The sequence below is a fragment of the Lepisosteus platostomus genome, chromosome 3 (assembly GCF_059453375.1).
Source record: "Lepisosteus platostomus isolate fLepPlt1 chromosome 3, fLepPlt1.hap1, whole genome shotgun sequence".
NCBI classification, from domain to species: domain Eukaryota; kingdom Metazoa; phylum Chordata; class Actinopteri; order Semionotiformes; family Lepisosteidae; genus Lepisosteus; species Lepisosteus platostomus.
In genome coordinates this window covers 19,515,086-19,537,164 of record NC_142613.1, presented here as the reverse complement: position 1 = coordinate 19,537,164, position 22,079 = coordinate 19,515,086, and the positions used below count along the sequence as shown (strand labels likewise).

At 36.0% G+C, this 22,079-nt stretch overlaps 1 protein-coding gene across 1 annotated transcript in view; it reads right to left on the bottom strand.

Moving 5' to 3' along the window:
- The window catches only part of emilin1b (elastin microfibril interfacer 1b), a 60,244-nt gene extending 39,773 nt beyond the window's left edge, over positions 1 to 20,471 (bottom strand). The window contains exon 1 of the mRNA XM_088624830.1: positions 19,805 to 20,471. Coding sequence (XP_088480956.1) covers positions 19,805 to 19,968 — 164 coding nt within the window. The 5' untranslated portion in view covers positions 19,969 to 20,471. The remainder of the gene's footprint in view (positions 1 to 19,804) is intronic.
- Between the last annotated feature and the right edge of the window lie 1,608 nt (positions 20,472 to 22,079).

Genomic DNA, 22,079 nt, shown 5'->3' with positions numbered 1-22,079 from the left:
GGCAAGGAGACACATTTACAATGTTTTTCAAGCACAGCGAAGTTTAAGCTGATGCTAGCATGGAACTCCAAGGAACAACATCAGCAGTAAAGGGGCAACAGTGCAACTATAATGGGCACCAGCAAATACAAGCAAGAGATCGCTGTAACTGTAAATAGACTATTGAGAGGAGGTGATTAATTTCAGTGCTTTCATTGCACCTTGTTAATTTAAACTAAGAGCGTAACTTGTTGAAAAATATGCAGAATAACTGACTTCAAATTTCAACCTAAGGCAGGGAGCAGTGTACAACCTGCTTATCATACCTGGCAATGTATGTTTGCAAGTCCAAACATGGAGAGATGTGAAATTGTCTGATGAATCATCCCCCAGCATTTTCTCAACAAATGGATGTACAGTATACATGTGGCATCTACCTAAGGAATTCCAGGTTCCAGTAGTAAAGGGTTCTGATGGTTTGGGAATATTGTATGCCATGGTTTGGCTATACTCATTCCCTTTGAGGCCAAGATCAATGTTACTTAATAGTTACTTAATGGTCATCTTCACTCTATGTTGTAGCCTATCCTGCTGGGAAGGGTGTCTTCAGGATGACAATGGCCTCAATAGCAGTTGCCCAGTAGCTCAATGAACTAAACACTGGTAATATCCATATGTCAAGGCCTTTTCAGGCGTTGCAATCACCAAGCAGTATGTGGATTGCCAGATAAAAGCTGTCACAATGTCTGTAGGAAAATGGCATCAATACACATTGTATTGCTCCTTATCCAGCACCCAAATGAGCAACTGAGAGGTGTGTACAAAACATAATGAAAGTGTGGATGAAAAAAGTTCTCAGTGCTAGACACATAAATACAAGGAATATAAATAAAAACCATCTTTCCTTTATTTCAGTAAGAGAACATACTAGGTTTGCCCAATATGTAATACTTGCACAGCTACTGTATATAAATTGCTCAATAAAATTCTGTTTTAACTCAATCAACATTTCAACGCTAATTCAGCATTTCAGTCTTCAAGTGCTAGTTAGATCTTAATCAGAATGTTAATCTTTATTAAAGTTAAATGACTTTGTTCAAGCAAATCTTTTAATAATGATCTATTGTAGGTGTTACACTTCTATATACAGATGCAGCCATTCAAAGTGCGCGGTACAGACACGTACCGCAGGTAATTGGCTGCGGTATCGCGTATCATGACGCAATATGACGCGGTGCGTGATTGGTTGACCGACAGGGGCACTCGTGGTCCGTTGGTCTGTCGTAGATATTGAATTTTACCACTGAAGGGAAATCTTAGTAGCTGAGCATAAAAAGAATAGGAGCATACTGTAACGCATGTGAAGGCCATAAACGATATTAATTTTGGAACATAAACATACAGTACTGTATATAGCTGGTCTTGGTACTTTAAATAAAAAAATACACACCAGTATTCCATTTCTCCCTAAACATTTTAAGCTTCGAAGTCTTTAACTAACGTGATACCGGAGTCAACAAGCATACTTTTAGAATTTGATTAAAAGGGAATATAATATGGAATCGCGTATCTAAAGAATTTAATAATGGTATGATTATATTCGTGTACTGCGACAGGGCTGTGTAGGGCTGTTTCGCCTCCCTGTTCATGCGAGTTGTTTTGTAGCCTACTGGTCTAGGTGCGTGACTACCAACTGGCAGGTTGTGTGTTCGAATCCAACTGGTGCTGGACTTTTCTTTTAACAAACATTTCTTCGAAAAAATAGAATAGCGATATTATGGACAATCAATTGACTTTTATATTTCAAAATATCACAACATGATCAATATTTGCGATATTTTGAACATATCTTCCCTTCTGACAGCGGTTCCTGCTTCTATTGTGTGTGTGTGTGCAACAGAGTAAATTTTTATAGAGAAATGGAGGCTGGACAGTATGCGTTACAATATAAACATTTATATTGATTTAAATCGTGTTCTGATTTAAATCGCAAACGCGTGTTTAATTATGTGTTTTTTAATCATAATCAGGCTAATGCATTTCTACATTTTCTGTATGAACCAGCTTAGAGGTTCATACAGAAAGTCAGCTTGTGTTTAAATTGAGTGTAAGGTAATTTATGCTTCTAAAGTCATGGTCAGCATTTATTATTGTACTGTGCTGTGAACTTTTTCTGTGCCTAGTCACATTATTTTATAGCGTTTTTATTGCGTTATTAAATCCGGTGGCGCTGTGTGTTAGTTTCCTGACTCCCATGTCACATGGTCTGTGATTGAATCCCATGGAACTATGACTTTATTTTTTAACAAACATTTCTTTGAAAAAATGAAACGTTTCCCTTGGTCAGAGATTAAATAAAACCTCACTCGCACCAAACAAATTTATATTTCTAAATATCACGACATGATCGAATTTAAGTCTTTTTAATAACAATGAATAGTCACCTATGCGTTACAAAATATACATTTATATTGATTTGAATCGCGTTTTGATTTAAATCGTAAACACGTGTTTAAGTATATGTGTTTAAAGGCGATATACTGTATAAAAGCGCTGATTCCTATGGAGTGTGTCCCGCCGGGGATTCAAAAAAATTATTTTAAATAGGCTGATAAAGCTTAGACTACTGTAACTGTATTCTAGCCTGTATTACAACAGAACATTGGACAATGCAACGTAAATTGCAAAAATGCACTTGGAATCTGTCCAAGCCCTCCTACAAAAATTATTTAAACTGCGACACTGATCATTCATCTCTAAATAAACTTTATTTTATATAGCGTTTTAAGCGAATAGGTAATTAGATTGCTCACAAACCTAATCGCTTTTTCTACATAAACACAGCGTGATTGCTCTCTGAAAATGCTTTTCCTTTATTTTTACAGTAGGCCCAGATTTCAACTATAGATCGTATTATTATAAACTTTCTTGGAAAAATGTATTTTATATAAACCATGTTTGCTATTAATTCATTTAGGGCTAAAATACGTTCATTGTCTTCCAATCGAGTCGAGTTGACATTGGAAGCCTGCCACATCCGGACTGTTAAACCAACGCATTAGCACGTCAAAGCCCATTGAGGGTATTGAGCCAGTATTGGCTTTAGTATTCCCCCCCTCTCCCCTCAATTCAATTCAATTCAAGGTGTTTTATTAGCATGACAGATGGGTACAAGCAGTGTTGGGTATGTATATTGTAACGCTTACGGCAGACAGGCACTGTGTAAGAGCCGGCGCACCAGAGCAGCGCACCGAGGGAGCGTCTGCATTTATAACTTAGTTTTTAAAATTAGTCAAGCAATATGAAGCATCTCCTTTTACTTTTAAGTCCCTTAAATACATTGAGCACAGCTTTCTCACCACTTAAGATACCATACTTTTGATACCATCCTTACACAAAGCAGAAGGGAGATCTTAGTGCCTGAGCATAAAAAGAATAGGAGCATACTGCAACGTGTGTGAAGTCCATAAACGATATTAATTTTGGAACTTAAACATACAGTATATGGCTGGTCTCGGTACTTTAAAGAAAACATACACACCAGTATTCCATTTCTCCCTAAACATTTTAAGCATCGAAGTCTTTAACTAACGCGATACCGGAGTCAACAAGCATACTTTTAGAATTTGATTAAAAGGGAATATAATATGGAATCGCGTATCTCAAGAAATTAATAACGATATAATTATATTCATGTTGCAAAAGAACTGCAACGGACATAAAAACTCCCTTGCTTTTAACAGAGCGTTCCATAATTTCTAACTACGAAAATGCCAGGTGAAAGGATTTGTAAACATATTTTGTTAAAGCAAGTCAGTTTTTTCCGCAACACATAAAATACATTTTTCCAAGAAAGTTTAGCCTTTGTCACTAATGAAACCACTAAATAAAGACATAAATATAGAAATCTTAAGATTTGTTTTATTTAATGTTGGTAGCAGGATGAACTGTCAGGTTGAGCTGAGTGTATATTTTGTCGCAGAGTTGCTGCAAGATGTTAACAGTGAAAAAGGTATTTAGAAATGAGTTATTTCAAGATGAAAATTTTCAGAATAATTGCAAATCTAGCAGGATAGAGAAAGCACAGAAAACTGGCAGTTAGATTGATCAGATTAGTATGAAAAGTCATTTAGCAAAGGGAATGAGAAGAGTGACAAACTAGTATACTTTAGATCTTTTTTTCTGAACCAGGGAAAATCTGATCATGTTTCCCTATAACAATAATAAAAAACTTTATTTGATATATCACCATTAAAGGTGGCATCTCAAAGCAATACAGTCGATGTAAAAACAGATAAAAGGACCACAGATTACAAAGTAAATGCATATAAGAAAGACAAGCAGTTAGAGGTGCTACCAAAATTAGAAAATGAAGCAGATACAGACACTAAGTCTTCTGAAAAGAAAGGTTCTGAGGTTAGATTTAAACTGGCCCTGGTGTGTGTGTGTTTGTGTCTGTCTGTCCTGTGATGGACTGGCGCTATGTCCAGGTTGTATTCTGCCTTGTGTCCGTCGCTTACTGGGATAGGCTCCAAATCCTCTGTACTGGATAAAGAGATTAGAAATGGATGGAAGTAAAGGCACTGTGTGGATGGAACTATACACAGTGTTAGAAACCCACTATGAAATGGCAGCATCTCACAGAGAATAAAACATTTTATAGTGCTGGCTTAAGGAAACAGCCTTTCCACCTATCTTGCACATCAGTATCCATACCTAGTTATTTAAACAAATTGCCTCTAATTATAGACATCTTAATATGCTGGCTCTGTGGATCCGCATCAGCTATGTTTGCCCATTCCTTCAATTCATGTGCATCCAACACACAGTTCAACGCTAGCAACTACACAAAATCTAAAATATGAGCTCTACTTGCCACTTACAATACCAACAGTACCAGCTAACTTTAGTAGTGACATTTTCATGGATCTTTTTAACAATAAAATTTACAACATCAGACTTCAGACACAATTAAACAGGCCTCAAAAAAGTCTGGTACAAACATTTTCAGTATGGAATAAACCTTTACTTTAATGGTATAAACCTTAAATGGATTCATATTCTCAATAAGATTTGGTGCTCGGTAACATGACTTAGAAAATGACAGAAGACATACGTATCATGCTTATCCTTCTATTTTTCATAATCGTAAACTCCTTAAGGCAGTTACATTTTCTCTGTTCTGACCTGGAGTTACAGAGAAATTTAAATTCTAATAAGAGATTTGTAATGAGGAAAGTCATACCAATCACTCATACCAGGATTTGCAATTACAATACAAATACTTTCTTTCTGTATGTGTTTATTTTGCAGTTTGAGTCTATGGCATTCCTTTGGGGGTCTATACTCCAAGGCATGACTTTTTTATGGGAACATGACATTTTTTTAAAGTCTTTTAATGCAAGCTTCATATAAACCCTTAGCAGTGGTTACTGTCTGGAGTAGGTACTTGAATGGCACAGATTCATTTAAATGAAATATTTGGGATAATACATATTCCAGAAATCACAGCCGTTGAATTATCCAGAAATTAATTTCTCTCAGGGTGTATTTAACCCCTCATGGATGGCATTGTATGAAATGAGTTTGTAGTTCCCCATTTGCCTCTATTATGAGATGCTGTGGACACTATTTTATACATTTTAGGAGTGTCCATAGGAAGGTATGTTCTAGAAAGAGTGAACTTCTGTTTTGCCATTATTTGTAATAGGGACCTTACATGTTTACACTTGGTGCTCCTACTAGAGGAGAGGATATGATTAATCTAGGCTTATCACAGGAACTGAAACACATCTGGTTGGTGAGTCTACTGTGGGTAAAATGTTACTGCTACCGCATGTTGTAAAGCTCAGTATTTTCTCTCTTGGCCTGACTTTTTTTTAATGTCTGAGTGTTAGAATCCATGTTGTTGCTGGTAAGGGAACGGTAGGTGCTGTGATTGACACAGTCAAAGCCTTGTACAGAGATACCATTGTAGCTGTTTGACCGTATTTTAGATGCCCTTAGTTAAAAGCATGGGAGGAAGTACTGCCAAGGGGAGGGGGGGGGGGAGCAAGGATTTTTTCTTTGAGTTTGTGAGGTTATTTTTTGTTATACTGTGTTTCAGAAAGCAAGAAAATAAAATGTACTGTATGATAAAAAGAGAAAGAGCTGGAGTAGATCCTCAGATCAGTTTGCTACCAGCAATCAAACAAAAAAAGTGGAAAGAATTGTCTCCTCCTGATTGGAACCTTTCTTACTGTCTTATAATTTATCAGGCTACCTTTTAATTTCCACTGAGAGAAGGAAGTCACTTGTCATGCAGCTATTTTATTCTTCATTGCACAATATGCTCTAAGTTAGCAAATGAAACATGAACACTTATTGAAATAAATCAAGAATACGATTAACATGAATGTATAAACATCCAAACTATACTTTATCACATTTAATTATTGGGTTAGCTTTTTATTGAGCCAAAATGTTATAAATGTGTGAACGTCTGTAAAATGGAAATATTTATATTTTTCTCTTTTCTGTTACCTGCCTGACAATGTATCCCATTCTGTATATTACTGGAAAATATTAGACCCAACCTAAAGAATTCATGGGGGTAGTGGGACACAGTACTGCAAAGAGTCTCCCAAAGGGACAGAGCTATTAGTACTTATGTGTTTGAGTCTGGAGAATATAGTAAACTCTAAACATTAAGGGAATGCATGGAATCGGAAAATATAAATTGCATAGTACACAAGACTTAACTGGTTTTATTCTAGGAAAGCAGATAAGACTGAGTCATGGGACTCAGAGGATCCAAGGCTAGACTGAGTATAATAGGCTTCGGGCTTCTATTGTGACATCTACTGTAAATTACAGAAATGTTAAAAGTAAACAAAATAAAGTAACTAAAATGTGGTCTGAAATCACCCCTTTAGACACCCCTTTTACTTCACTGGTGTCAGATATGAAAGGCAATAGTCTCCCGTTCTGTCTGCTGTGTGTTGCAGCAGAGGGACTCCCTGTAGCTGAAAGGGGCAGAGTAACTTGCATGCCCTCTAGTACAGTTTACACATGCACGACTTTAAAAGCTTGCAAGACAGGTTTCGATTCACATTAGCTGGCGAGCCTTGTTAAAAAAACTAATGATAATGTAACATGCCACTGTTTGTTCATGAACAAAGTTATACTGAGATTTCCTTAGATACGCGATTAAAAAATAAATAAATAAAAATTTGAATCTCCTGCGGAACACATTCCATAAGAATCATCGGTTTTACAGTATATATCGCCTTTAAAGGTGGCTTCTCAAAACGCTTTACGGGATAAAAACAACCAGAACAGCAGCAACAACAATATTGTATTTCATTGCACTTTGAAAACCAAGTAATAACTTAACTATACAGTACGTGCAAACGTTTCGTATGTTGCTGTCGTGAATGCCTGCGTACCCATAAATATCTTATTTGCCTTGAGTCCTGTCTACAGTATGAGTCCCCCTACCCCCTCAATTCAATTCAATTCAAGGTGTTTTATTTGCATGACAGATGGGTACAATTCTTGTTGGGAATGTATACTTTGATATTTACACCCGGCGCGGCACCGAGGGAGCGTCTGCATTTATAACTTAGTTTTTAAAATTAGTCAAGCAATATGAAGCATCTCCTTTTACTTTTAAGTCCCTTAAATACATTGAGCACAGCTTTCTCACCATCCTTACACAAAGCAGAAACTTTCTGATGACTCACAGTACAAGTGGAAAGATTACAGATTTTAATCGTCTTTAATTTTGTCTGTGGAGTGTACCTTATTAAGCTCTAAACTGCATTTTGAGCGTGGTTTTTGACTTTTTTTAAATTGCATTTTGGGCGCGGACAGCACATACAAGGGTTAATGAACTGCGCCAAGAAATTTAAAATAGTATTCTTTAGATGTGAGTGTAGGAGTGGACCGCAGCAGGCATAATCAGCAAACCAGGAAAACAAAGAACAGGACAGGTGAGATGTGTATCCAGAAAGCGAGTGATCAGAAAAAGGAAATGGAAAACGAAGAAAAAGGAAACGCTTTACAGGATAAAAACAATAACAACAGTAGTGGCTGGGCAAATGATTTTTTTTATCGAAATACAAATTGAGATACTGTATAATGATGTGCATGAACAAAGGTATACTGCAATTTTCCTTAGATACGCGATTAATGCTTCGTAGGAGGAGGCGGTCTTTTCCTTTAGTCTAACAGTCTGTCCACAAACAAAACATTCCTGTTAGACAAGAGGAATTGAAAAAAAACAATTTTGTCAATGAAAACCGGTGTGTGTGTCTCTCTCTGCTGGATGTCCCTCTCACAAACTGCTGAATGAATAAAATAATTTTATTGAAAACGCGTTTACGATTGTCTGGTATTTAATTTGGTCCCTTTTAACTGTTTTTCGATCTACTGTATTGCTTTGAGATGCCACTTTTAAAGGCGATATGTAAAATAAAGTTTTTTATTATTGTTATAGAGAAACATGATCAGATTTTCCCTGGTTCAGAAAAAAGATCTAAAGTGCTACACATAACTTTCTTAATTCGATGTATTTAAAGCAGTGAACTACTGTAGGTGTCACATAACATTCAGAAATACAATCACGTATTTGACAAATAAAAACAATTATAATCTAATCCTTCCACGTTTGATCCCAAAATCCCAAGAAATATAAATCTTGACGGGTAGAAAGCTATGCTGAAAGTTTATTAAGATACTTAGAAGACAAAGATACTGTATCAATTTATGTTGCATTAGCCTGATTATGATTAAAAAACACATATAATTAAACACGCATTTGCGATTTAAATCAGAACACGATTTAAATCAATATAAATGTTTATATTGTAACGCATACTGTCCAGCCTCCATTTCTCTATAAAAATTTACTCTGTTGCACACACACACACAATAGAAGCAGGAAGCAGAAGCAGGGACCGTTGTCAAAAATGACTTAGAATCGATCATGTTGCGATATTTTGAAATATAAAAGTCAATTGATTGTCCATAATATCGCTATTCTATTTTTTCGAAGAAATGTTTGTTAAAAGAAAAGTCCAGCACCAGCTGGATTCAAACACACAACCTGCCAGTTGGTAGTCACACACGTAGACCAGTAGGCTACAAGACAGCTCGCATGAACAGGCAGGCGAAACAGCCCTACACAGTCCTGTCACAGCACACGAATATAATCATACCGTTATTAAATTCTTTAGATACGCGATTCCATATTATATTAGCAGAAAAGCTTAAAACTACCACTTTTTCACACGCTATTTCACATGCTAGTTAAATACTTCGATGCTTAAAATCGTTAGGGAGAAATGGAATACCGGTGTGTATTTTTCCTTTAAAGTGCCGATTCCTGGAATCTGACTGGCTGACACCCCTCTGAAGTGGTTCCATAAAATCTGGTATACGGAAAAGAAACCGTTGATAAATACAAGTGTCTTTTAATACACTCTTTGCTGTGCTCTTGAGGATCCTTGTGATATTTTAAGCTCTAGTTGAATGATAAGTGTCGCATTTTAAATCATTTTCGTAGTTAGAAATTATGAAACGCCCTGTTAAAAGCAAGGAAGTTTTTATGCCCGTTGAAGTAAAACAAAATGCCTGACAAAGTATGGCTTGGACAGATTCCAAGTGCTTGTACAAATGTGCTAAAGAAATTATACTTTGAGTATACAGCTTGTCCAAAGTCATCCATTATTAATACTATTAGTAATATCTTCAGTAAAGGCTTTGGTGCATAAATATTTCTGATAAAGGTAGGTTGTGTACTTTTGTCCAACTGAGCAATCTTGCTTTCATAAAATATACCAACATTTTAATGACTGATGATTAACATGCTGTAATACACAGTTCAAAATTAAAGGCTCAAATGCTGTACATGAGAGGTTAAGCTCCCCCTGGCGGTTTTACAAGGCGACGCCGGATAGTTAACCACATGACACCACGTGAACTGCGTGATACCGCGTGATACCGTGACACGCCCACCAGGGTATGCCGCGAAATACCTCACCCATTTTGAATGGCTGCATCTGTATGTTACAACTTAAAAGATTTTTGGTCTACAGTAGGGTCTCGACATCTCGAATGTACTTATTCGTGATTCAATTTGGCTGAATGAGTAAAATTAGCAGCACAGGAGACTAGTATCGTCGGATGCATCTAGCAAGTGAGTGAGCCTCTCCCTGCTACCTACACAAGTACACACTCTCTGGCGCCCGCATCTCTTCTTGTTTTTATATTGTAGTGAACACTCCCAGTTCTGTGTCGATAGCGCAGAGAATGACTGGCTGGAGACACCTTTACAAGCTCGCTGACAGTTTTCCTGTCTTTTTCATCATGGTGGACATGCTAATCATGCAGGCAGAGAATGAAAGTGCAGACATCCTCTGGACGCAGAGGAGAGGTTCATGTAGTTTATTTTCACTGAATAGCATACATTTGTGATTATTGTTGTTTGTTTAATTTGATCAATGTTATCTTAATTAACTTAAAGCCAATGTATTAGTACTTTAATTATCTTATAAATGAGAAATACAATACAAACTGTATGTATTTTAACCATACATACTATATACTGTAATACATTATCCAACGGTATAGGAGAGGACTTGGTTATATTCTAGTTTAGCTATTCGCAATGGTTCTCTGCACCAAACCCTTGCAAATATCAAGACTCTACTGTATTTATGTTTTCTTTGATTAAATCACAATTAACAATGGATCACCCACTATCCGAGTGTTTTATTTTTAGGGGGGAAAGAGTATACTTTTAACTTTGTCTTTGACACATAATTTTTAATTCCTCTAGTGTTATTTCTGAGAAAAAGTATAACAAGTCCATAATGGTCAGTTATGGCATTTCCTGAAGTCTTTCAACTCATTTAGTCTTTCCACATAAGAGAAATATGGTTACTCTGGTAATCAATAGTAAGACTACATTAAATATTTTAATTTTAAGTCCCCAAAAAACATATAAATCCATAACATAAAAATTCACTTCACCAATCATTGTGAATTATACATGAAGTATTACATCATCTTTCCAATATTTTCTCTTGGTTGCTTCATATCTGCCAGAACAAAAAATCTGAAGTTCAGGAAACAGGCAGATTTAATTGAATTCTCTGCTGTTTTGTTTGTTTTTGTAACAAGACAAGAGTATCCTTTACAGTATGTGCACTGCCTGGCCACTTCAATAACACTTTCCTATGGGATTTAAAATGGCCGTCAATTGTATACAGATATTACACTAATAAGGCTATGAGACACCAGCTGGTTAATTAAAAAAAAACTATTTGAATGACTATTCATCATTTAAATTGATCATTTTAACTGCTCCTTTTGTTTTCCCTGTGCATTTTACAAAAATATCAAAAGTCATATTTTACTTCATGCATTTAATGTACTGTACATGTAAATAAGTGACTGTAAGTTTCTTTGATCTCAATTCCCTTTAACCTAGGGCAAGTCAGGACTTTATGACAATATGTTGAAACCATGAAGATGTTGTTCAACCAGGCCTTTCTCAGCCTTGCCTCTTAGTGTGTACACCCATTAGGGGTTTCTTTGGCTTGTGTAAATAATGTAATTACAGTTGATTTCCTCCCATAGGCTTTTTAGAACAAAACAAGACAAATTCTTTTAAAATGAACATTTTTATCTTGCTTTTCCATATAATGGAATACTAGTTTTCTGTTTAGTCGAAATAGATACTGTTCATAGACTTCCTTTACCGAACTAGTGTGAACTGTTCTGTGAAGTAAGAAACATGATAAATGGAGGTACTAAAAACAAGTACTGTATAAGAAAAGGTGCTACAGAAAATTACAAAAAGCCAAAGAAACTGGGTAACATATGCTTGGTCGCATATCTTTGTTTTTACATCTGTTAAAACAGAGTTCAAACAGGCAATCGAGCTGTACGGCCAAAAGTAAACATTCTTTTCCAAACCTTGTGATTTTTTTAGTTTCATTATCTGTATGACTGTAATGCAATTACTGTGTATGTACTGTATCAGAGATTATTACAGCAAATATACAATCCTTCAACCACCCAAACACACAGTAACCTAGTACTTTTTTACTTGAAACTGTAGGCGGGCCAGCTATATTTTTTAAAATGGTGATCAACATCCTCAGTACCAGCAACTGCATGTTGTAAATACTGTGTCACAGATTGTAACACAAGGGCCTTAAATAGCAACACTCCTGGTGAAAAAAAGCTTAATACCTTGTAACCGTTTTTCTTCCTGAATATTTTTTAATTGACAGCATACAGTACAGTATGTCCCTGCAGAACCCTTGAGTGGAGCTCTCTACTTATTGTGACAGTTTTTTTATAAATTATCTAACTACTTAATTATATGATGAACCGTACTAAAACAGAAAACCCCTATGTGCCTAATTCTAATCATAATGTGCACAATTAAGAATAAAGAGATCATATACAGTAGCTCTCAAATCTATTCTGGAAAAGCACAGAAAGTATTACCCACTGAGCCAGACTGTAGAGATCCTTGAGATTACAAAGAGGCAGATCAAGTTTGAAGTAGCGCAGGAATTTCTGTAAAAGGCATAAATAATATAAATATTAAGTACTGTAACAGTCAACTATAAAAATATAATCTTGGGTAAAAAAACAGATACTGAAGCTAATGCGTTGGGAGGCTGGAGTTCCACAATGGGAAACTTGATAACTAAATGACTTGCCACCAAATGTATTCTGCTCTACTCAATGGTGAAATGTCAGAAGTATTCAGAAAGCAGATCATGTGCAGTAGAATATGGACATAGCAATTTAGGCAGATAAGATGGAACTAAGATGTATTATATCGCTGTTGGCATACAGAAAGTCTGGCAGTGGTACATGCACAGACTGTAACTGAAATGAATTATATTAAAGTGCACATTTTTTAGGAAACTACTTACTGTACCTTCATTTTCTTACTGTACCTTCCATCATCTAGCAGTGTAGAGGATCAAGTGACAGTGCACAGAAAATTAACATATGAAACTATTTCTCTTTCTATACTCATCCTTCTTGATTTCAGTGCTGCTTTTGACACTGTTGACCATGACATCTTACTTTCTCGTCTTCAGACTGTGTTTGGAGTTTCTGACACTGCTCTCAAATGGTTCAAGTCTTACCTCACTGATCACTGTCACTTTGTCTCTCTTAATGGATATAGGACTGAAATTGGTCTTGTTAAGTCTGGTGTTCCTCAGGGCTCAATACTGGGCCCCTTGCTTTTCAGCATTTACATGTTTCCACTTGGACAGCTTTTAAGATCACATGGCCTCAGCTTTCATTTTTACGCTGACGATACTCAAATATACATCCATACCAAACCTGACACTGATGTGGCTGTCTCTATTCTATCTAATTGCATCTCTGACATAAAAAAACTTCGATGAATCAAAATTTCCTTCACCTTAATTGTGACAAGACTTAAGTCATACTTAGTGGCACCCCCATCAACTTTGTAACGCCAATCCTGTAACCCTATCTGTAGATGGTTCTGTACTTGAGCTTCAGTCTAAATTGAAACACCTGGGGGTGATATTCAATTCAATACGCCCTATTTTATCACTAACTGTGGCTGAAAACACATTTGTGTTTTCCCGAATTGACTTCTGTAATGCTCTACTCGCTGGGGTATCCAAATCTACATTGAACAAACTGCAGTATGTCCAAAATCCAGCAGCCAGAATCCTGATCATGTCTAGTGCAAGTGATCACATTACTCCTATCCTGGAATCCTTGCACTGGCTTCCTGTCAAATTCCATGTGGACATTAAAATCCTCATGCTCACCTATAAGGCTCTCCGTGGCTTGGCACCTCAGTACCTGTTTGAACTATTATCACCCTACTTCCCACCTCGCAACCTTCACTCTTCTAATTCTGCTCTTCTTACTGTCCCCCAAGCCCGTCTACATTGTATGGGTGACTAGGCTTTCTCCTGTTATGCCCCCAAGCTCTAGAACTCTCTGCTCAAGGATATCAGAGAGTCACCTTCTCTAAACTCCTTCAAATCCAGACTCAAAACCTTCTTCTTCAGAAGAGCCTTTACTTAACTGGTTCCATTCTTTACCCCTCTGCTCCTACTATACTTATTAACACCATCCACAGTCTCCTCTGTGTATTGTAATTGTGTTTTATCTTGTGTATTTTTCTTATTTATTGTTGTTGTCATTCTGTAAAGTGCTTTGAGAAGTCACCTTTAAAGGCAATATATAAATAAAGTGTTTTATTATTATTATTATTATTATTATTATTATTACATGTACTGTAAGTAATTTATGAAAAAATACATTCATCAATGCAACTACCTGTTGTGACAGTAAAACACCCAAACAAGTAAAGTCATCCATTTTCTTGTTAAGGTTCTGTGCAGCTAACAGCTTCTGGTTTCTTGGCTACAATGGTGATTTTTCTGTTTCAGTGTGTGTTTTGCTTTGAATTTGGAGAATTACCAACAATAATTACCTTCTTATTCCTTACTTCTTATACAGTACACTGAAAAAAACATCTTTGATGAATCATGTGGGTTGGACCTTGAAGAAGATATTGATTTTCCAGCTAGTAATAAATCAGTGGATGGGTTAATGCTGTTGCTCCTTCTACAACAACTGCTAAACAGAAAATTATTAGATTCCATCTACTTAGTATTTGCATTAAATGCTGAGGAAAGTTAATCAGTTCCTCAGTCCATTCCTTCCAATTAACACCTATCACATTATTGCCTGAAACTTACCATTCTTACTGACATTTTAATAGAAACCATAACTCCAAGAGGCTTGGCTGTTAAAGAAAACAAATACAGAAGTGAATTACTACTCCATGTGGTGTCAGGAGCTATGGAATACATCTATAAGGTAAGAGTAAAAATTGCTCAGACTGGTAATAACACAGAAAAGGATTTGCTCTGGAAAAACCTAGAGAAGTTGCACTTGCTACCAAAGTTGAAATACAGCCTAAATTGTTAAGGTTCCAGCATGACTCTCCATTATGCTCCTATTCTTTTTATGCTCAGCTACTAAGATTTCCCTTCAGTGGTAAAATTCCATATAAATATTCAATACTTAAACGGGCACAGTAAAGACATTAAATATACATATACATACTGTATACAGTACAGTTTGCATACAGTAATATGTTTATGTTCCTAAATCAATCTCTTTTATGAGCATGTGAAAGGCATGGTGAATCGGAGATTCTCAAAAATTACTGTACTTTGCATGATTGGAAACAAATGCGTGATTGCGAAATGCTGTGGTGTTACTTTTACAAAGACGGTCAATGAAAAAAAGAATGTGGACCAGGGCAATACTTTGAGTTTACAGCTTGTCCAAGGTCATTCATTATTAATACTATTAGTAATATCTTCGTTAAAGACTTTGATGGCGACAGCTCAAACATGAGAGGTTGAGCTTTATTAGCTCCACCTTGCGGAAATTCCGGATACTATTATTTTACTTGAGGTACTATACAAGAATTTACGGTAACTCACGGTAGACTGAGTAAAGCGCACCGCAAAATAATGCAGTATCGCCTGCTCGTTTTGAATAGCTTCATCTGTATCAACACTAGGGCTGTCCTAAAACTAAAGACTTTTGGTCTTGAAGATCAGTTTCTTCAATGCAGACTCACTTAATTTACAGCAATTTTGTCTCTTACAGACGTGAAATGGAATTCTTATGGAAAGATGTTGACCCATCTCTTTGAACCCCATTCTAAGTTTAGTTTTTCTCAATTCTTAATTTTCAATTTTTTTGATTGCTTCATGGATTACCTGTGGTTGTTAAAGTTCACCTATAGTACTTGGCTGACATGTAGCAAAGATTTAGCACAAGATAAAGAAATATAAGACTTTATCAACTTAGGAAAATAATCTGTCGTTCCAGATTTCATGCAATGGTTAGTTTCAGCTGGAGCTCAGGAGAATGTGGTGATGCAGTGTTTTTTTTCAGCGTTTTTAGAAGAAGGGATCTATTCCTAGATTCTGGACAGGCCATTGATATTTCTGAAAAGGAACAAGTAAACGTTTATTCCATGCTGGAAAGAGAAGAAAAGAAACACAATATTTCAGCTGTGGAGACTTCTTCGGTGATACTTTTGCTTCTGTTCTGCACTCTCTGTGTGAAACTGGATGTTCAATAGTAATGCTCACCAAAAACAAGTACATTTAATTTCATCAAATTAAACCACCACAAAATCACAAAGAAAATATGCCCAAAAGGGAATGTCTTTGAAGGGGTAAGCTTACTAAAGTTTCTATAGTATTTTTTATATTAGTTACTGTAACTGGTACTATCAATGGTTTCTGAAAACTCAAACTTTTGGTGTTGTCTGATACTGTATGTAGTCTGTAACTGTATGTATAAAAAATGTGCAGGTCTTACTTTAGGTTAAGAAGGTTTAAACAGGTGATCATCTAGTCAACAGAGTTTGGAACTGTTGTTCTAAATATTTTAATACTGAATGTCAGCATACTGTAACCGTCTGTAAAGTAAATATGAAAAGAGTAGTCCACAGTTTTTATATGAATTTTGAGTGATAATGTCTCTAGACTGTCCATTACAAGGTAGAAAAGATATAAGCAGGAAAAGAACCTAAAAAATACAACACAAACTAAAATTCACAAAACAGAGCTGACTATGATTTATCTTCAGGCACGCGCCTCTTGGTTTGAGTACATTTTTAAGATGAAACTAGTTTTATCAGCCACATAACAGTTCCAAGATCTTTCTGGAATCCAAAACATCTTAGTGTAATAAAAATGTATTACAAATCACTTTGGTGTGATCCCTTCCATTCTCTCCTGTCTGAAGATATTTGCCAGCAAAACAATATTAAGGCTACACAGATTACCTGAGATAATGTCCATAGGGAACATTATGAAAAAACAATTGCCAGGTTTTCAGTTGATTTGCTTTAGTTTTGATTACATCATCTATTCCTGAGTCCATAATTAAAGGGAATGTGTATTGTTAAGTGTTTATAATAGTTTAAACTGAATCCCACCCTGGAGACCAAAATGGCAAGAGGTGTCTACTGTATACTGCACCATATGTCTAGTTATTCCTCAGCTGTGACTAATTTGGCAGTAAATTTGAGAGTCATTATCTTTGTGTACTCTCAAAATATTGACCACATTTGTACTCATCTTTTAAACATCACATCTCCAAAGTCTTGGCACACTCATTGCACACCACATTCCCTTAAAAAGAAGGATGAGATCCAAGCATTACCATTTAGCCCTTGTTCCTCCAACAATGCAAAGCAGCTGGAGTACAATTCAAAGTTCCTAATAATTTTTCCAAAGAAAAAAGCATCCTAAAGTGCTAAAGCCTCCTGCCACATTTTGGCAAGTCTCCCCAAACACAACTATTTTTGTCATGTTTATCAACATAAACAAATAAATATAAACAAAATATCCACTTTTTGCAAAATGCCTAGTCTGGAGTGTTTCAGTTCTTCATTTTACAGATCATTGATAAGATTCTTAAACCAGTTAATGTATGCTGCAAGTCTTTCACAGCAAAATACAGAACATTTATTACCAGTTGCTGACTAAGTTTATTTTCTCTAATTGTATTGCCAGCGGTACCGTTTATAAGACTGAGTTTATATTAACATATATATTAATACCTTCTACCTGCGTCTTAGAGCTTATTGCTTTACTCTTACTCAAATCTGGCTTCTCTGCTCTTTGTCCATTTGTTACTAATCTATCAATACTGTATGTCCTCAATTTCTGCTTTTGTTACAATAGGATCATGTCCTTATAGTTTGCTGCAATCACACTTAATCACACGAACTGTGACCGGGAATCCTAAATATTCACAGCTATTGCCCTGTTTCTAATTTACCTTATCTCATGGTAGTTCTGAAACAGACACTGGCAGCTTTCATGTTACTTTACATCTAATAAACTTTCTAAATCTTTTACATTGAGGGAAGGACAGAGAGACTACTGACAGTTATTTTTAAGGCACTAAACACTTTACTGATAACCTTTGGCTCTGTGTCACTTAATTTTCTCATTTGGGATTTAAGTGCAGCTTTTGAAACTGTAAATCACAGCATCCTACTGTATGTCATGGAAAAATATCTAAGAATCACTGGTACTTCATTAGTTTGACTCCCTATTAGGCTACCAGGAGCCAATGCAGAAATCGTGGTGGTTTTAAATCTGCAATCAATTAATCAGGATGCTCAACTGATTTTTGTGCTGGAATCTTTACTATTTAAATTAGCTTCACTGATATGAAGATGACACTAATGGCCAAATCACATAGCACTAAGGAATGGGTGATGCCATGCTGTAAGAAGAACTATTTTTAGGTGACCTGACTATTTGGTCATTTAAGGTCTCATTGTTCATAAAAAGGTGAGGTGTTAACCTAAATGTCCTAACTAAATCTGCCTTACCTCACATTCCCCGAATCATTTAATCGGTGAAGTACTGTATGTTCGTACTTTTCCGCCTGATCTGCTTTTTAATGGAATTGCTGACATATTTGCTTCTCTGTGTCACAAAGGTGGGTGCTGCAATTCAGTAGTGGATTAAGTGGATAATTTCCCATATGAGTGACTTGGGATCCTTCAGGATGAAAGTTGCAATACAAATGCAAAGAATAATAATAATTATTATTATTATTGTAGATTCTAACCTTTAGAGGTCTCATATTAAGACATGGATGTAACAGACCTAATTGTAGCTGTTTTAAACTCTACAGAATTCCACACTCACAATGGGTGATAGAGACTTTTTGCGTGCAGCATTGCGTCTGTAAAACTCACTGCCCATAAACCATTAGTCACATACTACTGACATTTTTTCAACTCATTTGATGACCTATAATTTCAATATAACTTTATTTTCACTCTTCGGTATACTGGGTCAATTCGTTGTGATTTTCTTATGTATAATATGTGTGGAGTATTTTAAATAATATGCTCACAAATAATATTGTATATTCTTTTAATCTTGAAATATTGTTAAGTATACATTAGGTATTAGGTATATTAAAGGCTTGTCAGGAAAGGCTCTGGCTCCCCCACGACCCTTAATTGGAAGAAGGATATGGATGGATAGATGTGCAGTTTTATGCACCTTTTGTTGTTATATACTGTAAACTAACATGCTGGATACCCAAAGCTCATCCGTGAACTGCTGCCACCATCTGGTATTAGGTTTGCTCCGTCTAGTTCCTTCACCGACATGCATACCGCAACGTCTTTTCTGGTTTAACACAGTACAGTTTCTTGAATTTTCATAGTAGTTCACACTTTAACCACTATGCAACCCACAGCTAATGCAGAGGCATGCAGAGACGGCTTTAAAATAGATACCTACAGTAAAGTTCGACTTCAAGGATACACGCGTAGGTAGACACACAAAAGTTGTTCTTGGTAAGTATTCATCTGTTGCGGGCAGCCAAGAGGTCATTCGGTTTCCATTTTTTTCCCTTAAACATATTTTTTACTTAATCTGAAAATGATAATCTTCATTTACAGTCCACATTACCACTGAAAACGGTTGATCGCCGTCCACACGTTTTTAAAAGTAATAATGTTTTGTGTAAGATTGTTTTTTAGGTCCCGTATTCACAGTTCTCATGGATAAAATATTTAATAAATTACGAATGTTATTCGTCACGTCTCTTAAGTGTCTTTCCTAAAAGTTTCTCATTCTGTTTGTCTATTACTAGGTTGTTCTGCATTTGTCGCAAGACGGAGTTTCAATACACTATATGTTGAGCCCAGAGAAATTTGCATGTTCAATAAACTAGAAAAAAAACTTACCTGTGTCTGCTAGCTGCTCTTGGCCCATTCTGTGATTGTGACTGGGTAGACTGAAATTGATTCTGCCCAGTGTAGAGATTGTATCGCTGAGGGTAAGATACACTCCAAGCCCCTCCAAAAAGGGTACAAAACGACAGTAATAGACAAGGAACAGATCCTGCCATTCCTAAATACACACCGTAAAACAATGCAAATAGCAATGCACGATCCAATAAATAAGGAAAGCGTGTCACCAGTTAATTACTTCAATATTCAAAAAAATAGAAAGTGAGTGATTATCGTGACGCAGCTTCTCCTTTAAGACGGAAAGTTCAAAAAAACTATCTATTCAAAGTCATAATGAAGTAACAGTCGCAACAGTGATATAAAAATCAAACTAGACATCTATTTGGAGTTCTCTGACATCCTCTGTCTCTTCACATCCGTAAAGTTTGAAACTAGACGACGAACATTTTGTCCTCTTATTTGCAGCATGAAGAAACAGAATCTGAATTAACCGCTAAATCAGCTCTTCATGGCTCACCAAAAATCAGTCTTCACCTTTGCGTAACAAAAATTTCAAAGGTTTTCTTTAACCAAGGATGTGCACGTTCTTCTACCGAGATGATGGTATTCCCTGCACAGCAGCGCACACAAAACCCCACACTCCCTCTCAATTTTCCACCCTCCTCCCTTCCACCGTCTGTAGCCCTCCTTTTTATACCAGCCCCCTCCCAATGACACATCTTTCCAAAAACGTACACCCACTGGCGTTTCAAGAAAATATACCCAATTGAACTTATCAAAGAAAAATACCAGGGGCAGGAAAACCCTACTTTACTGAACCAAAGGAAATAAAAATTATATTCTTGAAGGATATCCAGTACTTACTTATTTTCCAGCGCTGCCTAAATGTAAATGAGGTGAAGATTTTATATATGAACGACTCTGCTTTCTGCAATTCTATTTATGTAGTGATCATTTCTCTCATTCTACCATGCATTAACCAGCATTATTATTTCTCAGTCTGTGTTTTGTGTGTCTTTCAAAATCCAAGTACTGTACATAGAGCAGCAACAAAATATGTTGAGGGGTTAAAACTGATCATTTCTGAGAACAATGTTTCAAATACTGGTAGAAGACTACTTTCTTAAAACTTGTTTTAAACCGAGTCATAGAACATCAATATTAATTCATAACACATCGATCAATCATCTAAGATGTATATTTAGAGTTCTGAGGTGCATAATTAGCAAAGGTTTAGATTACTGTTAAAATCCCAGTTTCCTCAATATGGAAACTACTGTATTTCACACATTTCTTCTCGAGAATGAAAGTTTAGAGTGAACATGCAACTCCTCTGTGCAACTGAGTGAACTGAAAATCATAGGTTATATGATAATATGATAATAAATAATATGATAAGAATGATCTATTGACGAGGCACAGGACAGTAACCGTTTGACGAAAGGGTATTCAAATACCAGACCATCCAATTCATTCCATGACAGGATGAGTGTACACTTTTGATTAATATAATAGTTAATTCAAGTGTATAATTAAACAACTAGCTGTGTCAAAGACTTGTTGAAAGCCTTGGGTGATAAAATACCTGAACTATTCCAAAACATCTGGATAAAAGTCATGCTTCTTATTTGTTAAGGCAAGACGAAAGTACAAAAGACGAAAGTACCTGCCAACATATTCACATTCTTTTAAAGGCCATAACAGAATTAATTATACTTCTGTTTTCTTTATGCACTCTCTTATCATTAAAGAGTGCTAATGGTAACAGATCTGTTGCATCATATAACAGCTGTACTAAATTTACCAACAGCTGCATACCATGTTTAAGATATTAAGCTGATGGATTTCGTACTCATATGACCTAATTTATGTTCCCATCATGCCCTTTCATGGCTGTTAATTTTCTGAATGTTTAATTGTGCTGTTATTTGCAAAGCTCTATATTTTAGATAGAAGTATTTGGATACAATGCCAGTACTTCATTTTATCCAGATCAGCATAGTTTTGTTTTTTGTTTTCTTTTTCCAGACTGATGTTGACAGTGTCCTAGTCTGTGACAAAATTACTATTTTAGAATATATTTTTCAATATTTAATGTTTGTAAACTTCTATGATGTCTTGGAGCACAAACTGCAGACAGTTTCAAGCCTCCAGCTAGTAATAAAGAACTGTTCTCTGCTCAAAGTTGAATGATTCTTGAATAGGAAATAGAAAATGCCAAACAGTTTGAAGGAAGTCCCTGTTATATTATACTTATATAAAGCAATGT